Here is a 27070-nt window from a genome sequence, read left to right as displayed (position 1 = left end):
TAGTGTGCTGCGTCAGTGGAGCTCATAACATAAAAATGTATTTTCTTTTCGGATAATAACGAGCATATTAGAGTATAAAAAAACATGTGTGTCCATCTCTTTATCTGTGCTTTCACACACACACACACACACACACACACACACACACACACACACACACACACACACACACACACACACACACACACACACACACACACACACACACACACACACACACCACACACACACACACACACACATACACACACACACACACACACACACACACACACAGGGGCTAGCGTGGGCGTGCGTGGGCGTTCCTTCTTAAGTGAGTTTATGTGTTTGTCCAGCGGCCGTCTTGTGCCTGAGTGGCCTGCTCTGTGGGAACATCTGCATTATGCATTATGGAGAGAGAGAGAGAGAGAGAGAGAGAGAGAGAGAGAGAGAGAGAGAGAGAGAGAGAGAGAGAGAGAGAGAGAGAGAGAGAGAGAGAGAGAGAGAGAGAGAGAGAAGAGAGAGAAGAGAGAGAGAGAGAGAGAGAGAGAGAGAGAGAGAGAGAGAGAGAGAGAGAGAGAGAGAGAGAGAGAGAGAGAGAGAGAGAGAGAGGGGGGGGGGGATATTAAAGGTAACGGAGAGTTTCCCTACTGCTGTCACCTTCTATGCCAGGCTTCCCCAGCATCAATAATGCACAGGATGAGGGAGGGTGGGTGAGAGAGAGAGAGAGAAAGATAGAGGGTGAGAGAGATATGTGTGTACTACTATATGAGAGATAGAGGGTGAGAGAGGTTAGGTGTGTACTACTAGAGATAGAGGTGTTGTCACAATGGCTTCAGGTGCAGGAACATTATGGACAGACCTCATCATGATAAAAAAACAACAACTTCAAAGTCTGTTTACAAACCTGTGCGTGTGTGCGTGTGTGTGTGTGAGTGAGTGAGTGAGTGAGTGTGTGTGTGTGTGTGTGTGTGTGTGTGTGTGTGTGTGTGTGTGTGTGTGTGTGTGTGTGTGTGTGTGTGTGTGTGTGTGTGTGTGTGTGTGTGTGTGTGTGTGTGTGTGTGTGTGTGTGTGTGTGTGTGTGTGCACGTGTGCGTGTGTGTGAGGAAACCTAGGTGGTTAGTCATAAACCTTGGTGGTGCAGGGTTGTTTGCATAGGATACCATGCCTCAATATGAGACCTTCCAATACCAGGTGGTCATAAGAGGTTTTGAAAATGTGATTTTTTTTAATAATGTTAAGAAACACTGCTATAGCTGACTACTAAGCGTGCTGTACTGTGACTAGATTATAGCCTAGTCTTTTTCTTCCATTCTCTCTATCAGGATTTGAATAGAGCCCTTCCCCCCACCCAAAGTGGGAACAGGGTTGAAAGGAATCTGAACATGACATAAGAGCAGAATGGCCACCGTGGACAGCCCATGTATTTGCAGTTTTAAAAATAAATGAACGTGTTATATCACCAGAACGTACTCAGCCTCTACTGTCTTTAACTATGAATGAACACAACACTCCTAACTTACCATCTGTGAGGATTGGTCCATTACCACACGCTTCCAGGTACCAATTACCTCCACACACCTGAAGGGAGTTTCGAATCAGCTCGAAGGGAGCCCTTATATACTCGGGGTTTCTGAACGTTCATTGTCGGGTCGTCTTGCTTACCTCCGCCTGCAGCGTGTTCCTCCCGTGTTGTTCTCCATCTGTTTCTCCAGTACGCCTTGGAATCCGCCGCTGTCGCCCCTCTCTGCTCCCGTGGAACCGCGCCCCGTATCTCACCTTGCCCCTTGGTGAGTTTTTGGAAGTGTGTTTTTTGATGCTCTGTTTTTCCTGGACTCAAGATCTATCTGTTTTTTGTGTGTTTTGTTAACACTGAAGAGGTATCGCCTTTGTTGTTTCTGGACTGAGCTTTGTTACTGGACTGCCTCGTAATCCCTGGGTTCGGTTGTTGACATTCCTCTTTTTCTCTGTTCCTCTCCGAGTGGATTGACAGTAAGCTGCAGAGCCGCAGAGCCAGAGGCCGCAGCGCCACAGAGCCAACTCTGATCTGGGCTAAGCTGCAGAGCCGCAGAGCCAGAGGCCGCAGCGCCACAGAGCCTACTCTGCTCTGGGCCGAGCTGCAGAGCCGCAGAGCCTACTCTGCTCCAGGACATTCCCCCTGAATGCTTCATGTTGTTTTTTCGCTCTTTCTGTTTGAAAATAAATACGCCCTTAGTTTTTGGCTAACTCTGAACTACCTGTCTGTGTCGTGCTGTTGGGGTTGTTTACAAACCATAACATTACGACCCGACCACGTCGACCCCAGCCGACACAGACAGTGTTAGAGCAGCTTTGGCGGTCCAGATCCAGCTGACCAACGACCACACCCAACAGTTAGGTGCGGCTGCGGCTGCTGTGCAGGACCTCCGGGCCCAGGTCCAGCCTATTCAGAATTCTCTTGACACTCTAACCACCCAGCAGACTACACAGGGTAATCAGCAGGCTGATATTCTGCACCAGCTACAGGCTCTCAGTGCAGCATTTAACGCCCTGCTTTTAACCCCACCTGTGGCAGGAGTCCCAGCCAGATCACCACCCTGCACCTCCCGACCTCGCTCCAACCCACGATTGTTCGATGGTAACTTCGAGGACTGTGCCACGTTCATCATGCAATGTGAGTTGGTTTTCATTCATCAACCCAGCCGATTTACGACAGAGGGAGCCTGAGTAGCTTACATGACTAACCTGCTCACAGGCCGAGCAGCACTGTGGGTTACTGCTTCCTGGTCAATGAGGGCTGATTTTTGTTTTTCATACCCAGACTTCGTGGCAGAGCTCCGAAGGGTTTTCCACCACCCAGCTCGTGGCCAGGACCCGGGAGCTCGGTTGGGCACCTTCCGGCAGGGCAGTGTCACCGACTACGCGCTGGAGTTCAGACTGGCCGCAACCGAGAGTGGTTGGAATGATTGGGCGCTTCATCTCACCTTTCTGAAGGGGCTCAACGACGCTGTAAGGGACCAGCTCGCGACCCGGGAGGAGCCCGATTCACTCGAGGCCCTAATCAGCCTCGCCATTAGCATCGACGGACGCCTCCGGGAGAGAAGGCGTGAGAGAGCCCGACTGGGACCCCCAGACGTTCCCCAGACTCCCCATACTCGTGACTGGACTGCTGACCGTCCTGCCTCCTCCGCGACTGGTGGTCTCTTTCCCTCCCGATCTGTGACCAAGGAGGAACCCATGCAGCTGGGACGCACACACCTTAGCCCGGCCGAATGGGAGTCCAGGCTCAGGTCCGGCCTTTGTCTCTACTGCGGCCGGGATGGACACCGTATCTTCAATTGTCCTACCCGGCCAAAAGGACTAGGCTTGCTGGGACCCCGAGAGATCCTGGTGAGCCGTTTTTCCTGTTCCCACACCCATGCACTTCCTAACCATATGACGAGCGTCACCCTGGCCTGGGCGGACCAGCGGGCGACGGTGGGTGCACTCGTTGACTCGGGTGCTGATGAGAGTTTCCTCGACGTTGAGTTTGCCACCCAGGCCAACATTCCACTTGAGAACCTCGAGAGGCCCTTGGAGGTTTTCGCGTTGGATCAGCACTGCCTGGCTGACATCACTCAACGCACCTGTCCTGTCCTCGTCACCATTGCTGGTAACCACGTTGAGAGACTCCAGTTTTTTATTACCAGATCCCCTCTTGTCCCAGTAGTCCTGGGTCGGCCCTGGCTCGCGCTGCATGAGCCCCACATCGCCTGGTCCTCCGGCACCATCATGGGGTGGAGCTCCTCCTGTCATGCCCAGTGTCTTCAGGCGGCGTCCAGTCCTTCGCCCCGGAGTTCCCCTTGTGTGCCGCCCTCGGACCTCTCAACTATTCCCCCCGAGTACCACGACCTCTGGGAGGTTTTCAGCAAGTCCCGGGCTCAGGCCCTTCCTCCTCATCGGCCTTACGACTGTGCCATCGACCTCCGCTCTGGGGCTCCCCTTCCCGGCAGCGGCCTCTACAGTCTGACCGTCCCTGAGAAGGCAGCGATGGATAAGTACATCTCTGAGTCCTTGGCAGCAGGCCTCATTCGGCCCTCGTCCTCCCCGGTGGCGGCCGGCTTCTTTTTTGTTGGGAAGAAGGACGGAGATCTTCGGCCCTGCATTGACTATCGCCAACTCAACGAGATCACCATTAAGAACAAGTATCCTCTTCTTCTCATGAACTCCACCTTCGAGCCCCTCACCCAGGCTACCGTCTTCACCAAACTGGACCTCCGGAGTGCCTACCATCTGGTCCGTATCCGAGAGGGCGATGAATGGAAGACCGCCTTCAAGACTCCCAGGGGTCATTACGAGTATCTGGTGATGCCGTTCGGCCTCACCAACGCTCCGGCGGTATTCCAGGCGCTCATGAACGACGTCCTCCGTGACATGCTCAAGGAGTTTGTGGTGGTATACCTTGACGACATCCTCATCTTCTCCAAGACTCTCGAGGAACATGTCCAGCATGTCCGCCGAGTACTGGAGCGCCTCCTCCACAACCGGCTCTTCGTTAAGGCAGCGAAGTGCCGTTTCCACTCCAACTCCGTCGATTACCTTGGCTTCATCGTGGAGAGCGGCTTGAACCGAGCCGACCCTCGCAAGATCCAGGCTGTGGAGGAGTGGCCGGAACCCTCCTCTCGGAAGGAGCTACAGAGGTTCCTCGGTTTCGCAAACTTTTACCGGAGGTTCATCCGGAACTACAGCCAAGTGGCGGAACCGCTTACCAGGCTGACCTCTCCCTCCCTGCCGTTTGACTGGTCTCCAGCGGCCTGCGCTGCGTTCCGTTCCCTCAAGAAGAGGTTCACCACCGCCCCGGTCTTGCTCCACCCAGACCCCAAGAGGCAGTTTATTGTGGAGGTGGACGCCTCGGATACTGGACTAGGGGCTATCTTGTCTCAGCGGTCGGCGACGGACCAGAAGGTCCATCCGTGCGCCTTCTACTCTTGTCGTTTCCTTCCTGCTGAGAGGAACTATGACATTGGCAATCGGGAGCTGCTGGCGGAAGTGGCTGCCTTGGAGGAGTGGCGTCATTGGCTGGAGGGGGCCGAGGAACCGTTCACCATTTGGACGGACCATAAGAACTTGACGTACATCCGTGCATCCAAGCGCCTCAACAGCCGGCAAGCAAGGTGGGCCAGCTTCCTCAGTCGGTTCGACTTCTCGTTGAATTTTCGCCCTGGGTCCCGCAACACGAAGGCCGACTCTCTGTCCCGGTTACACTCCAAGGGGGCTCCAACCACTGAGGATCCGACTCCCATCCTCCCAGAGGTCAGGGTGGTGGGAGTGGTCACCTTGGGCATCGAGACCGTGGTCAGGCGTGCCCTACGTTTCCCACTCCCAGCAACGTACCTTTTCGTCGCCTCTTCGTCCCCGACTCAGTCCGGTCCCGGGTTCTCCAATGGGGCCATACCAGCCGGTTTGCCTGCCATCCCGGCGTTCACTGCACCTTCTCCTTCCTGGCTCGTCGATTCTGGTGGCCCACCATGAGGAACGACGTCAAGGAGTTTGTTCTGGCCTGCACGGTCTGCGCCCGCAGCAAGGCCTCCCACCAGGCACCCTCCGGTCTATTACAGCCACTTCCCATTCCGAGCCGCCCTTGGTCCCATGTGGCGTTGGACTTCGTCACTGGTCTTCCACCATCCCAGGGAAACACAGTCCTTCTGACTGTGGTGGATCGTTTCAGCAAGGGGGTTCACCTTGTGGCCCTTCCCAAGCTTCCCTCAGCTTCCGAGACAGCGGACCTCCTGACAAGCCACGTGGTTTCCCCCAGGACGTCGTCTCGGACCGGGGTCCCCAGTTCACTTCCCAGGTATGGCGGGCCTTTTGCAAGGGATTGGGGGCTACTGTTAGTCTTTCGTCTGGTTACCATCCACAGACTAACGGACAAACAGAGAGAATGAACCAGAGCGTGGAGTCTGCTCTCCGTTGTGTTGCCGCCAAGAGACCTGCTTCCTGGAGCCGGTTCCTCCCCTGGGTCGAGTACGCCATCAACTCCCTGGTCAGTTCCGCCACCGGCCTCTCGCCGTTCGAGGTATCCCTGGGCTACCAACCCCCTCTTTTCTCTGCACCGGAGTCGGAAGTGGCAGTTCCCTCCGTGCAGGATCATCTCGGGCATCGGAGCGCGCCAGTCGGGGAGCTAACCGACACCGGATCCCTGCGCCGACGTACCAACCTGGGCAGAGGGTATGGTTGTCCTCCGCCAAGAAGCTTAACCCCCGGTTCGTCGGCCCTTTTGAGATCCAGAAGGTGCTCAGTCCCACGGCGGTGAGTCTTAAGCTTCCTGCGTCCATGCGCATTCATCCTGTTTTTCATGTGTCCCGAGTGAAGCCTGTCTCTCTCAGTCCCCTGATGCCTCCTGCTCCAGATCCGCCTCCTCCCGAGATGGTGGACGGACACCCCCAGTGGAAGGTCCGCCAGCTTATGGACATCCGACGGCGAGGACGGGAGTTCCAGTATCTGGGGACTGGGAGGGATACGGTCCGGAGGAACAAAGCTGGGTCTCCCGCCAGCTCATCATGGATCCCGCCCTGATCACCGACTTCCATCGGTCCCATCCGGGGAAGCCGAGGCCGGGCAGGTCGCCGGGTGGCTCCCGTGGAGGGGGGGGTACTGTGAGGATTGGTCCATTACCACACGCTTCCAGGTACCAATTACCTCCACACACTTGAAGGGAGTTTCGAATCAGCTTGAAGGGAGCCCTTATATACTCGGGGTTTCTGAACGTTCATTGTCGGGTCGTTTTGCCTACCTCCGCCTGCAGCTTGTTCCTCCCGTGTTGTTCTCCATCTGTTTCTCCAGTACGCCTTGGAATCCGCCGCTGTCGCCCCTCTCTGCTCCCGTGGACCCGCGCCCCTGTATCTCACCTTGCCCCTTGGTGAGTTTTTGGAAGTGTGTTTATTGATGCTCTGTTTTTCCTCGTTTTTCCTGGACTCAAGATCTATCTGTTTTTTGTGTGTTTCGTTAACACTGAAGAGGTAACGCCTTTGTTGTTTCTGGACTCAGCTTTGTTACTGGACTGCCTCGTAATCCCTGGATTCGGTTGTTGACATTCCTCTTTTTCTCTGTTCCTCTCCAAGTGGATTGACAGTAAGCTGCAGAGCCGCAGAGCCAGAGGCTGCAGCGCCACAGAGCCAACTCTGCTCTGGGCTAAGCTGCAGAGCTGCAGAGCCAGAGGCTGCAGCGCCACAGAGCCTACTCTGCTCTGGGCCGAGCTGCAGAGCCGCAGAGCCTACTCTGCTCCAGGACATTCCCCCTGAATGCTTCATGTTGTTTTTTCGCTCTTTCTGTTTGAAAATAAATACGCCCTTAGTTTTTGGCTAACTCTGAACTACCTGTCTGTGTCATGCTGTTGGGGTTGTTTACAAACCATAACACCATCTTTAGATAATAAAGTTTGAAAACATTGTCCAAAACGGACTTATATGGTTGTTCGTTGGTTGTTATTGTAGAAATTAAAATAGAGTTTTTAGTCTAGGCTTAGAGTTTTAGTATAGTTTAGGATAGATTTTTATTTTATTTTATAATGAGGATAGTATATAGTGATATATGGTACTGTAGGATGTTGTATCATTATTAGATAGAGTTGGTAGTTTGACATTTTGTATTGATTGTTTATAAGTTATTATAAGTTAGTTAAGTTTGTATGTCTGCTAACAGGGACCTCTGTGGAAATACCTTTTTTTCTTTTTTTTTATCCACTTTTTCTCCCATTTTCTATTTTTCTCCCATCCCAATTTCGTATCATCCAATTCAACCCTCCCCTGTCTTTGAACGCTGTTTCATGCCTCCCACAAGCTGGCTGCAATGTGGACTAAGTCATACATAGCACAAGTCCCCTCCGATACTCGAGGTAACAGCCGTCGCATCTTTCCACCTGCGCGGCTCGATCTTTCAGCGTCGGGGGTCTGGGCTTTGGAGGGGCCCCCCGTCGCTTCGTGATTCTACTGCGCAGGCGCACCAACCGACCTGTAGGAGTCGCTGTCCACAACGCCCGATCCCCACCCATCAGTTTCCCTCCCCCTAATACTGCCAATGTGTATTAGTGCGGACGACCAGCTAAACTGAAAGCAATGTTGAGCGCTGGGCTCGAACAGGGAGGCGTACCTGTCTGAGCCCAGTCTCCATTATTTGTGGTGAGCGCCTTGCCCAGTGCACCATGTAGCCGCCCTGAAATACCTTTTTTTCTAAGGACTTTAACAAGTTTAATTCCCTGACAACCTGTGTTTTTAATGTATATGATTCATGCATGTATGTTTTAAATGAAGTTTTGTCTAATAAAATAAAATGAAATGTGTCTGAGGCACGTTGTATCCTGCAGTTGACTCCGGTCTCGTCAGACTAACTGCAGTGCCCTGCTGTCCCCCTGTCTCCTGCAGGATCTCCAGTGAGCACTCCCCGAAGCTGCAGATCCGGAGCCACAGCTACCTGCGGGCGGTGAGTGAGGTTTCCATCAATAGGAGTGTGGACACCCTGGACCCCAAAACCCTGCTCGACCCCAAATCGCTGCTGTCCTCGCCCCAATACCGCTCACGCAACGAAAGCTACATGCGAGCCATGAGCACCATCAGTCAGGTTGGTGGGGCAAACGCAGCCGCCGCCGCCTCCGCCGCCGTTACCGTGACGACGACCGTGCCGACCAATCTGCCACCAAACCGTCGTCTCGTAGCCACGTGAAGCAATAACAGTAACAGACTCGGATTGTGTTTGCAATCTTTCTCAAATACTTCAAGTTGAGTTGTGTGCCGATCAGCTCTTTTGGTATGGGAAGTGTTTTTTTGTTCTACTTTGGGCCACATACAGTAGTATACGTGAAGTGGCTTTATAAGTGAAAGCGGTTCATCATTCCAGATTAAATACTTATTTAATTTATCAGATAAATTTTTTTTTAAATGGTTTCAAATATGATTTGAGTCTGGGTCTGTTATTATTGTGCCTGCACGTCTGCCCCATAAGGGTTGGCAGAGGAGGAAGGTCCGTCTCCGCTATGCTTCCACTCCAATCAGAACCAGATTCATATATTCAGACTCAACAAATTCATCCATCTGATGGATGAGGTGAATTTCTTCCGTGTTTCGCAGCAAAAGCCATCAAATCCACGTGTCCAAGGCGAGGCTGTGTCAAAACGTTGCATTATCATTCCATGCTTCATGATAGCATTATTTATCCATGTTTCAAAGACAAAATCAAAACAAAGGTAGTCCTACTTATTAGCCATGTTTAAAAGACAGACCTGCATATACTGATATTAGAGAAAACAATTACCACATAATCTAAAATAACCTGTCAGAGGGATAATTTAAATGTATTAGCTGACCAATATAATGTACAGTCTTTGCTGTAGCTTAAATATGACCATGTTATTTGCATCCACCTGCGCCCCCAGCAGCTGTATTCCATCTATATGTGTCAGTGTCATTATTTCCCATCCCCTGCTGATGTCTATAATGTATTAATGATCATGTAAATCTTAAACTGCGGTACAGTATCTGTAATATACATGGCATCTAAAGTATCTGAAGTGAAGTGTGCGGGATGAGCAATCAAATAGGAATAATGAGATAAGTAAACTGCATCATATTTCATGTACTGTACAGGTATATTATGCAAGTGTTTCCCCAACTTAACCTCGAAAAGGCAGGGATGGGCCAACTCTGCCTGAAGGCATTTTCATTTGTAGCGCTTTCATGGGAGGGTTCTAGTCAGGTTTAAATGCCATTCCGTTGGACTTTTCACCCTGCCGAGAAAAAAGAGGAAGCTTCGGAGAAACGCTGCTTGTATTTTCATTTGCTTATGTAACCAAATTAGCTTTCAAAGCTCCAAAACTTAAATATGATCAGCTCTCTCCAGGAGCAGAGTTCACCAAATATTTGCTCGGTTCACTCTCAGGACAAAAAGAATGCCCTCAAAAAGCCAGAGTGAAAATGAAAGAGCAGCGGGAAATAGACCTGACAGTCTCTGCCAAGCTTAAAGCTCATGTAAGAGGAGCGATCTGTAGCACCCTGACAAGAGGCTTGTCAAAAACACTAACAACAAAACGACTCCTTTTCAGTGTAGCACTGTGATATTTTATTGTAGTACACTAACCTGGCAATCCTTCACTTGTACACTACTAGCTTCGTTCTACCCCCTGAAACAGACTAGAATCAGAGGTAGAATGGCCAGATGCAAGAGGCATATGTTTCCACTAGACAACCCGATCATCACGCCCATGCATGAAATACACCTGCCAGTCCACTACAGGATAGCCGATCACTTATGGTATACGTGACACATCGCCAAAATCTGGCATGCACAATTACCTCTATGCCCCAAAAAACACACACACACAAGCCAGGAGTTCAAAAAAATATACAATGCTTTATTTATTATTCACACATATAAATAGAGTTCTTCTTTTATTCCAACACACTGTCATAGGATTTGGACCCACATAGATACACACAGCGGGTGGGCCTAATCACACCAAACCACTCTGTAAAGATTCTCATAGGGCATGTAACTAAAACCCATTGATATGGCACACAGTAAAACCCATGGCACCTCCAACACAGGGAGCAACCTGGGATAATTTCTACATCACTCAAGATAAAGTGCAGTATAAGTGCAAATGGTTTCATCTAATCTCCAACCGTGAGTATGTCCATTCGGTCGGCCGTGGCACAAGTGCCAAAATAACTCATATTATGTTGTCAATTAACAGTCCTGGTGCCAATGACTGGCAGTGTCTTTACACAGCGTTTACTGTCCGCATGGAGGGATTGTCCTCGTGTGTGTATGCTCTCCTGTCTGTGTGTCCCAACTCCGAAAAGGCGCTGAAAGGACGGAGAGAGAAAGAGAGAGAGAGGGAATCATTGACCAGCCTACACAGACGGACCCACTCACTCACTCACTCAGAATGTAGCACCAGGAAGTAATTTTCCTGTTCTGCTTAATTAGCGCCGATCCTCCAGGGGGCTTTCCCTCGCCAGCCCTTCGTTCTGGCAGAGTGGCTCCACACTCCTCCCGTTCCTCCTAGTCACTGGTATTGGACTGTCATGTCTCCAATGTCCGTCCGCCCGTTCCTCCCATGGGGTTCTGTTCTCCTCCTCATATACTGACAGCTCGACCTCCACCTGCCCTCCGCGTCCAATCAGCTGAATCCAATCGCTCTCTGTAGTGACAGGGGAAAACAGGGAACCCCCCCCCCCCCTTTCTCGTAACAGAGTCCGCTATTATCATTAAACTGGGCTTAGTCTCTTCTGGCACTGGTTTTGTCCACAGTCCAATGTTCTGTTCCACATTAACTATATCTGTCCCCATAGTCAATGGCGTTATGGCATTATAGTTTCCAATACATAAATTAAAGGCACTGTTCACATAGGTGACACATGCAGGTATGAATGTGCAGTTAACCCTTTCACTGCCACACTACCAAATGGTTAACCCAATGTGACGATACAGAAGGTTAACCCTTTCACTGCCACACGACAGATGGTTATATTTCGTATTGCATCGCGTCCCGCTCTGAGCCTTACGAGATACTCCTATCTCCTGTGATACCTAATGTATCTCCCACGAACAAAAACACATGCACCCCACCTGTATGGGGCCCCGCCCCTTATGGTGGCACCGCCCATATAACCATGACCCTGGTCATGAAACACCCTTCCTCTATTTTCGTCCCAGCGTATTGGATGCGTGCACCATACGAGCTAGCGGAATGAAAAGATTAAGGAAGATTAATAATGTTGGAAGCTTACCGGAGGTTGCTGGCCCCTGGCATCTTCGACGCATGTTTTCGGCGACACGACGGGCCTGTGATGTTCCTCGTTTGATGACTGCACATCGAGGTTCAGCTGTACAAGGCTGGCTGTCGGGCCAGCTTGTACTCAGGTAGGCCCTGTGTCTTCAGGCATGGGTATTAGTGTTAGTAATGCTGGTTTGTGTTGTTAACACAACCTTGTTGTGTGTTGGCGCCAGGGGCAAGATGGTTTGGTGAACGTTCTCTGCAGGGAACGGTTTCCAAGCTGTCTTGGGCGTGCTGCTAAAACATCTAAAGCTATGCTAACATGCTATCGCTACTGCCGCATGCTATCACTACTGCTAATTGCTATGCTGTTTTAATGTCTCCGCCGTGAGATGTTGTCACTCTCCCGCCTCTTGCCCGGTTCATCAATGAAGGTCAGTCGGTAGCTGTTGTGGGGTTTTGAGTTCTATTTACCTTTTTCGGGTAAATGGGTTGACAACGGGGTAGGTCGTGGCTAGGTTCTAGCCAGGTATTACCTTGTGTTCCGGCGGGGTTTGTTGAACGGTGTTCCCATCTGGGTTGGCGTCGGGTAGTGGGGCTATGGGTCCAGCCGACATGGTAAACATGTTGCGTGTCTGTGCACAGGCAATTGTTGTCTTGGGTTCCACATTGCCTGGCGTTAGGCTGCAGTAGTATAAGGGCAGGGCCGCTTGGGAGAAATGTGAGGCCCTGTGCGTTTTTAGACGCGAGGCCCCCCATCTCCTGGGGCGGCCCTGTGTAGGGGGCTATTGTTTCATTTTGTCACTCTGCTATGAGAAGGTCTGTCTTGCTACAGCTTTCTCTCCTCTCAAACCATTCATACTGACGGTCAATCGGTATACTGGGGGAGTAGTGCGGGGGGGGGGCTTTGTTTACCTTTTTTGGTAAATGGGCTAAACTAGGGCTGGTGTTCTGTTGTGAATATTTTGAATGAAGACGGGTCTGGTCCGTCTCCCCTTAAACTTTGTGTGTATGGGTTTGCTCATTCTACAGTTTTTGTGGTTTAGCTCTTTTATTCATTTAACCTTTTCATGGTCCACACCACAGTGGAGGGTGCTGTTTGCAATCACCACTGGTGCTCCATGTTAACGTCAGTCCTTTGTTTTTGATATATTGAAACAATGCCCCGCCCGGCCGACACCATGGGTCGGCCTGGCGAGTGGCTGGTGGGCTGTTAAGGCTTGTACCGCCACGGTATGGAATTGGCAACGATTAGAACTGTGTTCGAATTGGTGTTTTTTCTATTAAAGAAATGGTGTCTGGTGGAGGGGCCTTGAGGGCCGGCCGACGTCGACACATCGCGCAAGGTTGTTGACGTTATTAGCTTTGACCCAGCCGCAAGCTATAACCGCTCAGGGTTCCCCTCTCCGCAGGGGATTTTGGTCTTCTGCTGGAGCGCGGGCGGTATTGTCCTAGGCCCTACACCGCCTCACACCGCGCAGCCAGAAGAAGAGAGAGCACGGCCTCGTCAGCGGCGATGACGGGGCCCTCGACAGGCGGCCATGTTTCCCCCGCCAGTGGTGCCCTGGTTGGAGAATCGACAGGGTATCGCGAGGCCGACAGTCTTGGCGGCCGAGGGATCGGCCATTTTGGGTGATTTCGGTGTTGGTAAACCACTCCGTCGTCATTTTGCCGCGAGCAGCCCGCTCCCCGCTCAGTCCGCTTTCTGTTACCCTCAGAAGCGGGGCTCTGGGTGTGTTCCTTTGGCTGCGGGCCGCGAACCTTCTTGAAGCGTATGCGGCCCCATTCTTCGCTTCTCATGGAGACAGGGGCTGACACCCAGTTGATGGCTGAGCCTGGGTCTGTCCGTGAGAATGTTGTGCTGTCAAGCGGCTCCCACACCTTGAACTGTGTTGGTTGAGCCTGGTGTTACGTCTGTCAACTTAAGTGTTGTCAGCAGGGGGGCTCGGAACCTTTTGAGGCACACAGTGCGGGCTTCCCCGGCCTCGCCTTCGCCAGGCCAGGTATCATGTTGGTGCTCCCACTCCTGGAATATTGGCAAGTGGTCGCAGCTCACATGGTTTGGGGTGGTAGTGATATCACTGCAGGGCTACGGTGTGTAGGAACCCATGGGGGCCTTACACCTTGCATGTCCGGCTGCAGAACAACTCCTTCAGCATGTTCTGGAGGGGTGTTCAGTGGGGGGGCTTTTTTGATCGGAAGCCCCCCGTATCAGACAGGCCCTTTTCTGTCGGGGTTCCCCCTTGGGTGCGATTGCCTCGTGGGTGGTGTCAGGGTCAGGTGTTCCGACACGGAACGCGCTCCTCGCACGATTCCAGGGTTGTCTTCGCACAGCGGGGGGGACCGGGCCAACTATCTACAGTTCCTGGCGGACCTGCGCCACGTGACGGCGGGTGCGTTGGGAGTGTCGTCACATATGACTACGGCAGTACCATATGTCGAGGTAGATGGAGAGAATGGTGAGGCGGGGACTTGTGTTTACACAACCCCACCCGTTTTCAGGTTTGGTACAGACCCTGTTGTCGGGGTCTCCAGCAGGGACAGCTCTGGTCGACGAGATCCAATCTCTGTGGACGAAGCAAGCCATCGTCGTGGCGTTCTCCTCCCGGTGTTCTCTGCCCGAGAAGTCGGGAGGGAGGGGTGTAAGACCCAGGCTGGACCTGTCCCATGGGAAGGTTCAGCATTTTTTGGATCGTCTCCTACCTGTTGAACACTGTCAGGTGGGGGTCTGGTTCTCCTCCATAGACCTGTAGGATGCGTATGCGCATCCCCGATCTTCCATCCTAGGGCTTACCTACGCTTCCTTTGCAGGGTTAGCGTATGAGTACCAGAGGCTGCCGTTCGGTTTTCTCTGGCTCCCCGCATCTTCACCAAGTGCGTGGAGGCCGCACTGGGGCCTCTGCGTCATCCGGGGTTACGGAGTGTTCTGCCCTGATGACGTTCTGGTCCTTCGCGGTCAAGGTGGATCGTCAGGTCTCGTACCAGGCAGGTCTCTACCAGCCTGGGGTTGCTGTAGACTGGATGTAGAGTATTCCTCTTCCCAGTCAACGGTTGGAGGGCTATGGGCATCCATCTCAGAGCGTGTTGTCAACACGCTCGGGAGGTTCCGTCCTAGGACGGTTACGGCGCTGTCTCACGTCGCGTTTTCACCGACGCCTCCCTCGCTGGTGATGCGTCGGGCCAACGCAGTAGGGGGCAGCTGGCAAACCATGCTGCCCGGTCTGCGCTACGTTCAATGTGTTGGTGTTGAAAGCGGTCCTTCTGGTCCACAAATGGTGTTGATCAGGACGGACGATACGACGTCAGTGTCGTGTATCGACAGACAGGGAGGAGTACGCTCCCCCTGTCTGCACCAGGCGGCGGGCGGCTGGCTATGGGCGTCCTCCATCTGCGCGGCCTAAGGGCTCCCCACATCCCCGGCAGGGAGAATGTGGGTGCAGGTGTACTGTCGCGGGGCGGCCCTCATCCTGACGGGTGAGGATTGCGTCTGGACATGGCCAGGCAGGTCTGGGACCGATGCCGTGCCGCCAGGGATTCTTCCCCATACATCTGTTAGGTCAGTTGTTGGGACGGGTACGTTGAGGGGCGCAGGTTCTTGATCCTGATGGTGTTACCATCTGGAATGCGCATGCTCCCTCCACTGTCGCACTTACGCGGGCAGATGACGTATGTTCCAAGTGTGGTGTAAGGCGGGGGGCCAGGACTCAGTCTCCTGCCCCCTGGTTGCTGTCCTTAGTTACCTCCAGTCTCTCCTTGATAGACTGTCGGCTTCGACGGTGAGGGTATATGCAGCAGCTATATCCTCCTATCATGAGGGGTTTGAGGGGATGTCTTGTTCAGCCACCCTCTTGTGAAGCGTTTCCTGCTTGGCGCTCGACGCGTTAAGCCGGTGCAACGCTCCTTGGCTCCGACTTGGGATCTTCAATTGGTCCTCGGTCGGTTGTCCTTGGCCCCGTTTGAGCCGCTCGAGCAGGCGCCGTTGGGACAGCTGTCCTTCAGGACCGCGTTCCTTCTGGCTGTCACTTCCGCTACACGCGTAGGTGAGCTCTGTGCTCTCTCGGTACATCCAGAGTGCCTGTCTTTTCGGACCGATTGCGGTGTCACTCTGCGACCTAATCCTGCTTTCGTGCCTAAGAATATCCGGAGTTCCTTCCGCTCCCGGGATATTGTGGTTCAGGCGTTTCGTCCTCCTCCTCACACTGGTGAGTTAGATGCGGGCCTTCACCTGTCATGTCCAGTCCGTGCTTGGGGATTTACCTCAGCCGTACTCAGGATTTCAGGGTTACCGACCAGCTTTTTGTCTGTTACGGTGGGGCTCGTGCTGGTAAGGCACTGTCGGAGCAGCGCCTGTCCCATTGGTTGTGCGAGGGTATTGCCCTCTGCTACACGCTGGCTGGGCAGGATCCCCCTGGGGGCGTCAGGGCGCACTCCACTCGTGGGGTGGCTGCCTCTGCCGCTCTCCTGGGTGGGGCCTCGGTGGAGGCCATCTGTGCTGCAGCTTCATGGTCCTCCCCGGGCTCCTTTGTAAGGTTTTTCCTCATGGACATGACCGGGGGTTCTGTCTCCCAGGCGGTTCTGGGGTCTGTGGCCTTTCCTGCTTCCCGTCCTTTGGTCGGGTAGCAGGAGTGTATGGGTATGGGCCGCAGTGTGTTGAGTCACACGTGGTTCCGCCTGTACGGTGTGTTCAAGGGGTTCTGGCTCCCTCTTGTTCGCATTCAGGTGGAGTTGACTGCGCCCCCCCTTCGTTAGGAAGGATGGGGTGACAGGGCTCCCCGCACCCCTTGATGTGGGCTTACGGGTCCTCAGGGGGTACATCTGTCGGGTCTCGCGCCCGCTCTTCCCCATTATCTCGTAAGGCTCAGAGCGGGACGCGATGCAATACGAAATATAACGATAGGTTATGTAGATAACCTAGTTATATTAGTATTGGCTAAGCGTCCCGCTCTGCGCGCCCTGAGTTCCCTCTTGAGGGATCTTTTCCTGGGACGGGTTTTGGCGAGGAAGGGTGTTTCATGACCAGGGTCATGGTTATATGGGCGGTGCCACCATAAGGGGCGGGGCCCCATACAGGTGGGGTGCATGTGTTTTTGTTCGTGGGAGATACATTAGGTATCACAGGAGATAGGAGTATCTCGTAAGGCTCAGAGCGGGACGCTTAGCCAATACTAATATAACTAGGTTATCTACATAACCTATCGTTAATTGTCTGTCGTGTGGTAGTGAAAGGGTTAACCTTCTGTAGTGTGGTAGTGAAAGGGTTAAGGTGCCAAACCAGCACATAGCGTTAAAATCCACAACCGGGGCTCAAACCAGCAGTCACTGCAATAGTAGGTGAGCACTTTAACCACTACACGACCCACACACACACATATTATGGTTATGGTAAGAGTAAGAGTATGGTTAGTTTTAAGGTTCGCTTAAAGGAACACGCCAACTATTTGGGAAATTAGTTAGACAAGCAGATACATACCCTTTTCTTCTCTGTGCATGCATTAGACTTGTATTGTATCCATTCTGCAATCTGTTCATTACATTTTCATTAAATCAATCACTGTGCAGATTGATTAATTGAATGAAAATTGTATTAACAGATTGCAGAATGGGTACAATACAGTACGGCTCAATACACACAATTGTTAAGGGGATGCAGACCAGAGAATACTTTCGTCTTGTTTACATCAGGGTCCCCCATTTTCAATTCATAATGAATTGTAAGTAAGGGTGCAACTTGCTCCGTGCAATCCATTCTTTGTGGATCTAGCCCATATGGCTCAGCTTCTTCCCCCAGGCCATCAGAACATTTAACACTGCACTCTCCACACACAAGTACACATGAGCACACACATACACACACACAACACACGTGCTGCATTCACTCACACACAAACGGTCACTTTAAACAAAATGGAAAGGACACTTAAAAAGGAACGAGGAAAATAAAGGTCACTTTAAGGAAAGAACTGATGTGGTTCTTATATAGTATAGTTTAGAAATAGCAAGTATAGCATAAGGATATAGATATAGATCTCAGGACTTTAGCATGTCTATTTTATCATGCCTATTTTATGTCTATTTTATTACCTGTTTATTATGTCTATTTTATTATTTAGTATTATTGCACAATCAAAGAGTTCATGGCCACCCACATTTCACTGTATGCCCTGGTATGTATGTGACAAATAAACCTCTTGAATCTTGAATCTTAAGTTTAATAGTTCATCAGCGCAAGCAGGAAGTGTGTTAAATAGATATGTAGAATCGCTTAACTTTCAAATGAATATACACCAGGGCCTGTATGTATCAAGCATCTCAAAGTAGGAGTGCTGATCTAAGATCAGTCATGGTGAGGTGTATGATGGGCATGTGACTTGAGCCGTCTGATCCTATAGGTCCATACTGCTGTTGCGCTTATTATGCTTCAATAATTATTATGTATTATCAGGATCCACTTTGTCTGTGTTTGTTCATGTGATGATTTTGAGATTTGGTTTGCAATACCAATGGAAGTGAATGGAAGAGAGTGAGAGACAGTGGGTGGACCTCAGGAGTGTCAGTATACTGTATGAACATGGCCAGCTATGGAAGCTAATACAACCAACGGTTTTACCAAAGTGCAGTCTGGCTTCAAGCTCCGGTTTCCCCACCTTGAACCTCCCTTGAACCCTCACATATCCCCCATATTGATCCTATCCCATCATGCCCGTTGAGTCCCCCTAGTGCACGCCTTGATAGACCTCAGAAACAATTATATCAGTAAAACACTTCATTAAAGTCACCCTCATACTTTCTTTAATAGCCTCTTATCTCACACAGTTGGGGTCCATTCAATTATTGTAAAATGTATTTCCAGTTTAGTGGAGTTACGAAATCCAAACTCAACCATTGGAAAATTAAAATGACACGTCGAGATATTGCGGTGGTACTGAATAGATATTGAGGTACTGCATGGACATTTTATTGGCTCCATCTGGATAGATAAGAGCTTTGTTCCTTGCTCAGCATATGAGAGCTCCCTCGTCCTAAAATAAATGTTCTTCACCTTTCAGCCTAGAATCATTGTTGCCTCCATTCCCCATTGTTCCATACAGGAATCCCTATTTTCACACCATTTGCCCCCATGTGGCATGATTTTGCAGGACGTACCGGTAACAAGATCTCTAGTTGAGGTTAGGGTTAATTCTCCAGTAAGGTTAAGTTTATGGTTAAGGTAAGGCTTATGAATAAACAGCCCCAAGGCGAAATGGCGTGAACATAGCGAGTCTTCCATTCTCAACATTGTTCCATTTTGTCCCTCTGTTCTTCCCCTGACTCTTCCTCCTCTTGCTACTCACACACTCACTGCAAAAAACGTCAAGCTTAGCGGAAGTTTTATGTTATATACTGTATATGAACTTGTCACTTGTCAGGCTTATAGAACAATGTTTTTGGTTTTTTCTTGTTTTGTCATTATTTCTTGAAATAAGTCATATTGTCATAAAACATTTATTTACACTAGCCAAATGATGTGCCACTGTAGCAAGACATTTTGATTTAAAACATCTTCATATAAGCTTGATACCTCTGGATGTGGGGTCAAATCGCTCATATTAATTGTGCACTGTTCCTAGTTTGAAGTTGCTCTATCTTTCCTACTGATCTACAATCAGTTTACATTCCAGTGATACATACAGTCACTGTGGCTTGTGGTTTCAGAATTACTCCAGTCAAATTGAATTCCTTATCTGACAAAAGTAGATTTGAGAATTGATTGAACACAGGTTGGCTACCTCCAAAGTGGATAATGGAACTGATAAGACTTGAGCCAAAATGTAAGAGGACTTGACCGGTGGCTGATTCATTTCAAGCCCTGCTACAGTATTATATATATTTTAAAAAAATATATAAAAAAAACTGTTTCTAGATCAGCTAATGCAGCTTTACCCTTTCTCTTTCTTTCATACCTCCTTCTGATCTACTTCCTACAAGACTACCGTTATTTCCTGTTCTTGTTCCTAGGACTAATAATCAAGGACTGGACAAGATGTGGTCTAGAAATTATGGGTGTGATGACTGGGCAGTGGTATATTTTCTTAAAGTGCCAATCTTGAAGATCTCCATATCTAAATATCTGTTAAATCACTATCTATTGCCAAATAAGGTAACACAGTGGTGAATGAGTCTATGGCCCTAATGAAAGCCTTTGCCTATGCAGCATTACCAAGTATTATGAACTGGGTGTCTGTGGCGACATTTCTGTGATTGGAGGATCAAGAAAAGGGGGCAGAGTTTGAGATAGGTCAATTTCTCACTGCATAGTCATCATACCGGTACGGTACATGCCTCCATGTAAATGTCCAATCCTTAATTATTGGTCATAGTTACATATGTATCTCTTCCTCTTCCTTAACGCAGCCTTTTCTGGTAAGTGACTGTGATTCTTACAACACTCTTACAAAAGATGGTTCTTCTTCAGAGGTTCTTTGTGGGATAAATGGTGCTTTAAAGAACCATTACCATTTGAAGAACCCCCAGAACCTCGAAGCGGTTGTTCACCGCTGTTTGAAGAATCATTCGTTTTCACCCCATGCTAGTGGTTTCGTATGGACCCAAAATTGTTCTTCACTGACTCGGCAGTTCACAAGTGGTTTTGCACCAAAACCAAATGGTTCTATGTAGAACTAAAATTGTAACCCTATTTTCCCATAATTTGGGGTTAAATGAATAATAGGGACACAATGTTGTGTAACCAAGCGGGCTGCAATGTAATCACACAGGGCAAACCTGCACATCAAAGTATGGCCACTAAAAAGGAATCAGGAACCATCTGGTTTTGAAATGGTGCTATATGGTGCTGTGTGAGTATGGTTCTATATAGTGCTTAAAAGACAAAAGTAGTTCCCCCTATGATTATGAGCAAACCACTTTTTTTGGAATTGTCGAGCACCTTTCCTTCTTAGAGTGTACACTGTATTGTGAAAAAGGTCAGTTCACGTTCAAATAAATCAATACAAAATAAACAGCTTTTGACATGAAATTCTCATCTTTTTTATTTCCTCTACATACAAACAAAGTGAAAGACAAGATAGATCAAATGTTCTCTTTTAGAAATAAAGAGCATCACATTTTCCTCTTGAAATACCTAACATTATACATTATACATTTTCTGTCTTGGTTGTTTGAACTGAGATTGATTCAACCTCTTTCCCTTCGTATGAGTCAGTCATGAATATGAGAAGTGAACCTAATGCTTGTACACACTGGTCTGCTGTGTGCTGTCTACACACCACCTCTACCTTCCTCTCTACACCACCTCTACCTTCTACACACCTATACCTCCCACACACCACCTCTACCTTCCTCTCTACACCACCTCTACCTTTCTCTCTACTACACCACATCTCACCATCTCTTTTCTCTTCTCTCTCTACGCTCTGCCACATTAATCCGTCCTCTTGTTCTCTCCCTTTCTCTCTCTGCCTCTCTCTCTCTCCATTTGCCTATCTCTCTCACAATCTCTCTCTCTGCCTCTCTTGCACATTACTCATCCCTCTTCTTATCTCTCTCTTTTTTTCCTCTCACTCTCCCTTTCTCCCTCTCCCCCTCTCTTCCACATTACTCATCCCTTGTGCTATCTCTCTCTCTTTCTCTCTCCCTCTCTCTCTCTCTTTATCCTTTTCTCCCTCTATAATTCACCCTGAAATAGCAACATTTTACTATGATGTTCCTATGCAAACAGAATGCATTCTGCTGCTCTGAGAGAGGAGGGTAAATGTCACTAGCTCTCATTGCAAACAACATAATCTGTATTGAAATAACTTTAGTAAATAATGATAATAAATAACAATGACAATCTTCTTTTCAGTTCTAGTGATTGTAAAATCACCAACAAAACAACTGTTTTGCATGTTTAATAATAGCAAAACGCACATTTATTGAGTGGCTAACAGCCAACTCTCCTCCATGAGACATTTTGTTTACATAGCAACAAGATTGTGAAATAAGGCAATTTGCTTGCAAATGATTCCTTCTCCCGACCACTTTCTCTTTCTCCTCTCCTCCTCTTCCTCCACATTCTCCTCTTGCTTTCCCTTTTAAAACCTCCACCCCTCTCTCACGCATGCTCAGGCACACACACACACACACACACACACACACACACGCACGCACGCACGCACGCACGCACGCACGCACGCACGCACGCACGCACGCACACACACACACACACACACACACACACACACACACACACACACACACACACACACACACACACACACACACACACACACACACACACACACACACACACACACACACACAAACCACAAACTGCCTGTCTCTCTTTCTCTCTCATCCCCTTTCTCCTCCAATCACCCCACATGTTCCTCCTCTCTCTCCTCTCCCTCATTCCCTCATACCTCCCTCTCTCCCTCCTCCCTCTTCTCTCCTCTATTCTCACTGCCTCTCTTCTCCCCTGCAGGTCAGTGAGGTTGAGGTGAACGGTCAGATTGAACAGGTGTGTGAGCAGATGTACAGCGAGATGCAGTCCCAGGCCATGGACGCCGCTATGGACGCTGCCATGGACGCCGCCATGGACACGCTGCCCATACCCGGCTGCTTCCGCATGCGGAGCCACAGCTATGTACGTGCCATGGACCAGGGCTGCTCCCAGGACGAGGAGACCGGGGGTCCGCTGCTGCCCGCCTCCCCGCCCCGCACCACCACCACGGTCAGGACCATTCAGAGCAGTACAGGTCAGTGACAGTTTGTGAGTCTGATGACAGACTATGACCCAATTCCCTTCCCTTGGCCCTACCCCTTGTTTTGGAGTTCCGTCGACTGGTTTAAGTATTACCTAACAAAGAGAAAACAGTGTGTCATGGTTGATGTTGTCAAATCTCCTTATCTTGACAATCCAGTCGGTGTGCCGCAGGGATCGATGCTTGGGCCATTACTGTTTTCCCTGTACATCACTGACCTGCCGGACATATGCCCTGACTTCAATGTACAGATGTATGCTGACGACGCAGTAATTTTTGTACATGGTCAAAAAACTGAGATGATCTCATGTAACCTCACAAATGCAATGAACAAGGTCCAACACTGGTTGCAAAACTCATGCCTACTGCTAAAAAAATTCTAAAACGGTATGCATGATGTTCAGCAAACGACCAGTTAGAATCACAAGGTCTAATGTGTTTCTGAGGGGGGATGAACTGAAATTGGTTTCCCATTTCAAGTACCTCGGAATCATCTTGGACTCGAACCTATCCTTTAAGAAACATATCAAAAGGCAGAAAAAGCATTCGACAGTGTGAGCTGGACATTTTTATACAGAACATTGATGAGGTTCGGACTGAATGGGAGGGCAATGAAGATGATCAAGGCACTATATCAAGAACCGACAGCGAGGGTTAAGGTGAATGGCAGCCTGACGGATAGAATCAGATTAGAGAGGGCTACCAGACAGGGATGTTGTCTCTCACCAACGCTCTTCGCCGTTTTCATAGAACCACTGGCACAACTGATCAGACAGACCGAGGACATCAAGGGAGTAAGGATAAAGGGAACGGAATATAAACTAGGCCTATTTGCAGATGACGTGATAGTATACATGAGACAACCAGACAAGAGCTTCCCGGCACTGATGGATCTACTGAAGGAATATGGCCACTACTCAGGATACAAAATAAACGTGACAAAGACACAGACCTTAGCATGGAACTATACCCCAACGACGGAAATTAGGGAACAGTACGGGATAAGATGGGACATGGACAAGATTAAATACTTAGGGGTGAACATCACGAGAGGGGTGGAGAAACTGTTTGAGGCGAACTATACACAGATAAATCAGAACATCAAGAGAGACTTAGAGAGATGGACAGTAATGCCCTTGGACTTCAATTCAAGAATAGAGGTCATTAAAATGAACATACTATCAAGGTTACTGTACCTGTTCCAGTCACTACCGATACAAATACCACAGAATCAATTCAGGGAGTGGGACAGACTGATATCGAGGTTCATATGGGCGGGGAGAAGACCACGGGTCAGATATAAAACACTACAACTACCAAAGGAAGAGGGAGGGATGGCAGTACCCAGCCTACAAGATTACTATTATGCAGCACAACTGAGAGCAGTGACATGCTGGTGTAACGACAAGTATGAGGCAAGATGGAAATACATTGAAAAAGAAGGGGAGGGATACAAGGTACAAGCTCTGGTGGGAGATAGGGAACTATTCAAAGAGAAAGAGGGACTGTTAGATCCAATCACCAAATGCACCTTGACCATATGGAACAGAGTAGTAAAAACACACAAATTGGAGAAGCAGACAGGGGTTCTGAGATGGATAGCACATGACAAGAGATTCAAACCAGGGAGGTTGGACCATGGATTCAGAAGATGGGAGAGGGGGGGGGGGGGGGGGGGGGGGGGGGGGGGGGGCAACAGCGATATGCAAATTGATAGAGAAGGGGGAAATGCAAACATTACAAAAATTAAAGGAGAAATTTGGACTAGAAAACAGGGACCACTTCAGATATCTACAGATTAGAGATTACTATAATAAAGAAATAAGAGGGGACAAGGACGAAGAACAGAATGGAATAATTAGGATGATAGTAAGGGCATACGAAGGAGGGAAAGGAAGGGTAATATCAGCGCTGTACCGGGCTATAATGACCAGCAAGGGACACACAACCGATTACATAAGGGAGAAATGGGAGAGAGAACTAGAGATAGGAATAACAGGGAAGGAATGGGGTAACATATGCGAGGTGCAACATTCAACAACAGGATCGAGGATATGGAAAGAGTTTGGATGTAAAAACATAATCAGATTCTTTATAACCCCAGAGCTGAAGGGAAAATATGCACCAACACAAAGAGCATGCTGGAGGATGTGTGGGAAGGAGGGGGCAAATCACACGCACATATTCTGGGGATGTCAGAAGCTGAAGGGGTATTGGGAGGAGATAGGGGAGGCAATGAACAGAATATTAGGATACGGGTTACCACAAACGGGACTGGTGCTTTACTTAGGAGACCTGACACACGAGGGAATACAAGGGGGGGACAAATATTTAATAAAGATAATGTTGATAGCGGCCAGAAAAGCAATAACAAGACTGTGGTACAAAGAAGACCCACCGACAATAGCACAATGGGTAGGAATAGTAGGGGAGATACAGGATATGGAGAGGATAACACACATGCTGAGGTTACAGGAAGAGAAATTTGGAGAAAGATGGGGAAAGTGGGAGGATTACAAGGGGAACGAAAACGACATCACAGAGGAAGAACCAAATGCAACACAAGAGGGCGAAGGGTAAAGGAGGAAAGAGGTTCGAGGAGGGTCTCTGAACCCATGTCACAAAATGCTGCTTTAGTTAGCTTTTTTATTTTAATTTTTGTTTAGGGTATGACAACTGTTTTATGTTTTTCCATTTTATTATTTATGTTTGTGGAATTTCTGCTCAAGTCAGTATTTTTTATTTTGTTTTTGAGTATTAAATTTTTTCTTTATTGTTTATGTCTGTTTAATAGTGTTGTTGATGTTATTGTATATGTTGTGTTGTATGTCTATAAATGTTTAATAAAAATGTAAGTAAAAAAAAAATAAAAAAAAAATAAACATATCAAAAAAGTTAAACGCACAATAAATCTTTATTTAGTTAATTTTAGACAAATCTGGCCTTTTTTAACAGTTGATGCTGCAAAATCTTCTCACACATTGAATACTGCTTCACAAACTGGTCATTTGCTGGTGTCACTGTCATGAAACCCACCAAACAGCTTTATCATAGAGCCATCAAGGTATTTGCCAGGAAACCATTGTCATACCACCATTGCAATATTCTGAAACAACATAGCTTTTTGAGCTTTGAACTTTTCAAATTCTTAAAAAGCGCTTGTTTCATCTACAAATGCCTACATGGACTAGCTCCCCCTCCTGTACAGGAATTCATCTACAAAAAAATAAACACTGGACTCTGCACCAGGTCAGACACCAGAGGTGACTGCATGGTCCAACGTAGACTGACCACGTTTGGCCAAAATGTCCTGTCCATAAAAGGCAGTCAAACGTGGAACAGTCTCCCCATTTCCATAAGGGAAAGCCCCACCCTTGCTTCTTTTAGAGGGTGAAGTAGATTCCCAAGCTAATAACGGTTCTGCTCTGTACCAGAACCGGGTGCTGATGTACTCTGCGTTGTTTCAATAACTCTAAAGCTCTGGGAATTACTTATGAACTTCTCAGCGGTGCAGGCAGAAGAAAATCAGGAGGAAAAGGTTATATAACAGCTGTTTAATCAAAGTTAAGAGTTGTATACAAATTACAATAAAGAATGCTATAATTGTGATCAAAGACACTATGCCGTCTTGATAACAACCAGACTAATATTACAGTAGATAAAGAATGATAGTTGTTGATGGTCTTTGTTGTCTGGCTGACAAACAAAGCAGTCTGTTCTCCCTCCAAAAGTTCTTTGTCTGTTGATTCTCCTCTGACCTGCCCGCCTTGGTGTGGATGAGATGGTAGGTGTTGTCCTGGTGAGTTGGGTTTCTCAGAGTCCCCCTCTCGTTCCCCCACCCAGATCTCTTAACCAAGGCCTAGCGTCTCTTTGTGATGACATCATAAGCTGTGGTTTGTCCAATCACAGCCTCTCTATGTTTGAATGCAAACCGAGGCGGTCCTTATACAGTCAACCATATATACTGTCATTTGTTTAATTCTAACAATCTACCTTAATACATTGCATTTATTCATTTCCTAATATCTATCTTTGAATTACCATTAGTTCCATGAACCCAGAGATATCCTATTTAAACACATTTCTTATCATTATAACCTATTTTCACTTTAAGTGAAAACTAATTACATAATTTAGTCTGACTTCAGAATTCTTACCCCAATGTAAACAAGCCTATTTATATTTTAACTTACATCATCTGATTTTACACAGTTTAATATGGCTTCAGAATTATTATCCCAATGTAAACACTCCTAATTATATTTCATATCAAAACTAATCTAAATGGGTTATCAGACCTTTGATGGTCACATGCAGGCCATCAGATACCAACTGCATGTGACCTGATCATTGTCTTTGGCAGACCAGTTGGCCACATCTGTGTCTCCTAAAAGGAGACACGTATGTTTATTTTAGGGCTTCCTGTCCTTTGTTCTTACCACCCCCTAAGGGGAAGTAAGTATTACCTCAGCTGCCACCAGCTGCCACTATATGCAAATGACCTCCTGGAGTGAACACAAGGTCTTGGTAACACACACTCTATGAAACTATAGTTAAGGGCCAATTGTTCCACTTCGACTGTTTCTACACATTAGTTTGATTTGAAATCCTATTAATGATGATG

At 48.6% G+C, this 27070-nt stretch overlaps 1 protein-coding gene across 1 annotated transcript in view; it reads left to right on the top strand.

The window, feature by feature from the left end:
* The window catches only part of dlgap1a (discs, large homolog-associated protein 1a), a gene marked incomplete at both ends in the record, with an annotated part of 216856 nt that overhangs the window by 19646 nt on the left and 170140 nt on the right, over nt 1–27070 (top strand). Inside the window, 4 exons of the mRNA XM_084327741.1 lie at nt 1695–1769; nt 6781–6856; nt 8300–8553; nt 22167–22440. Of these exons, the coding sequence (XP_084183867.1) occupies nt 1695–1769; nt 6781–6856; nt 8300–8553; nt 22167–22440 (679 nt within the window). The remainder of the gene's footprint in view (nt 1–1694; nt 1770–6780; nt 6857–8299; nt 8554–22166; nt 22441–27070) is intronic.

The sequence above is a fragment of the Notolepis coatsorum genome (assembly GCF_963971535.1).
Source record: "Notolepis coatsorum genome assembly, chromosome: 13".
NCBI classification, from domain to species: Eukaryota; Metazoa; Chordata; class Actinopteri; order Aulopiformes; family Paralepididae; genus Notolepis; species Notolepis coatsorum.
Note: the sequence above shows the minus strand (reverse complement) of the source record. Positions and strands in the feature narration are given on the sequence as shown.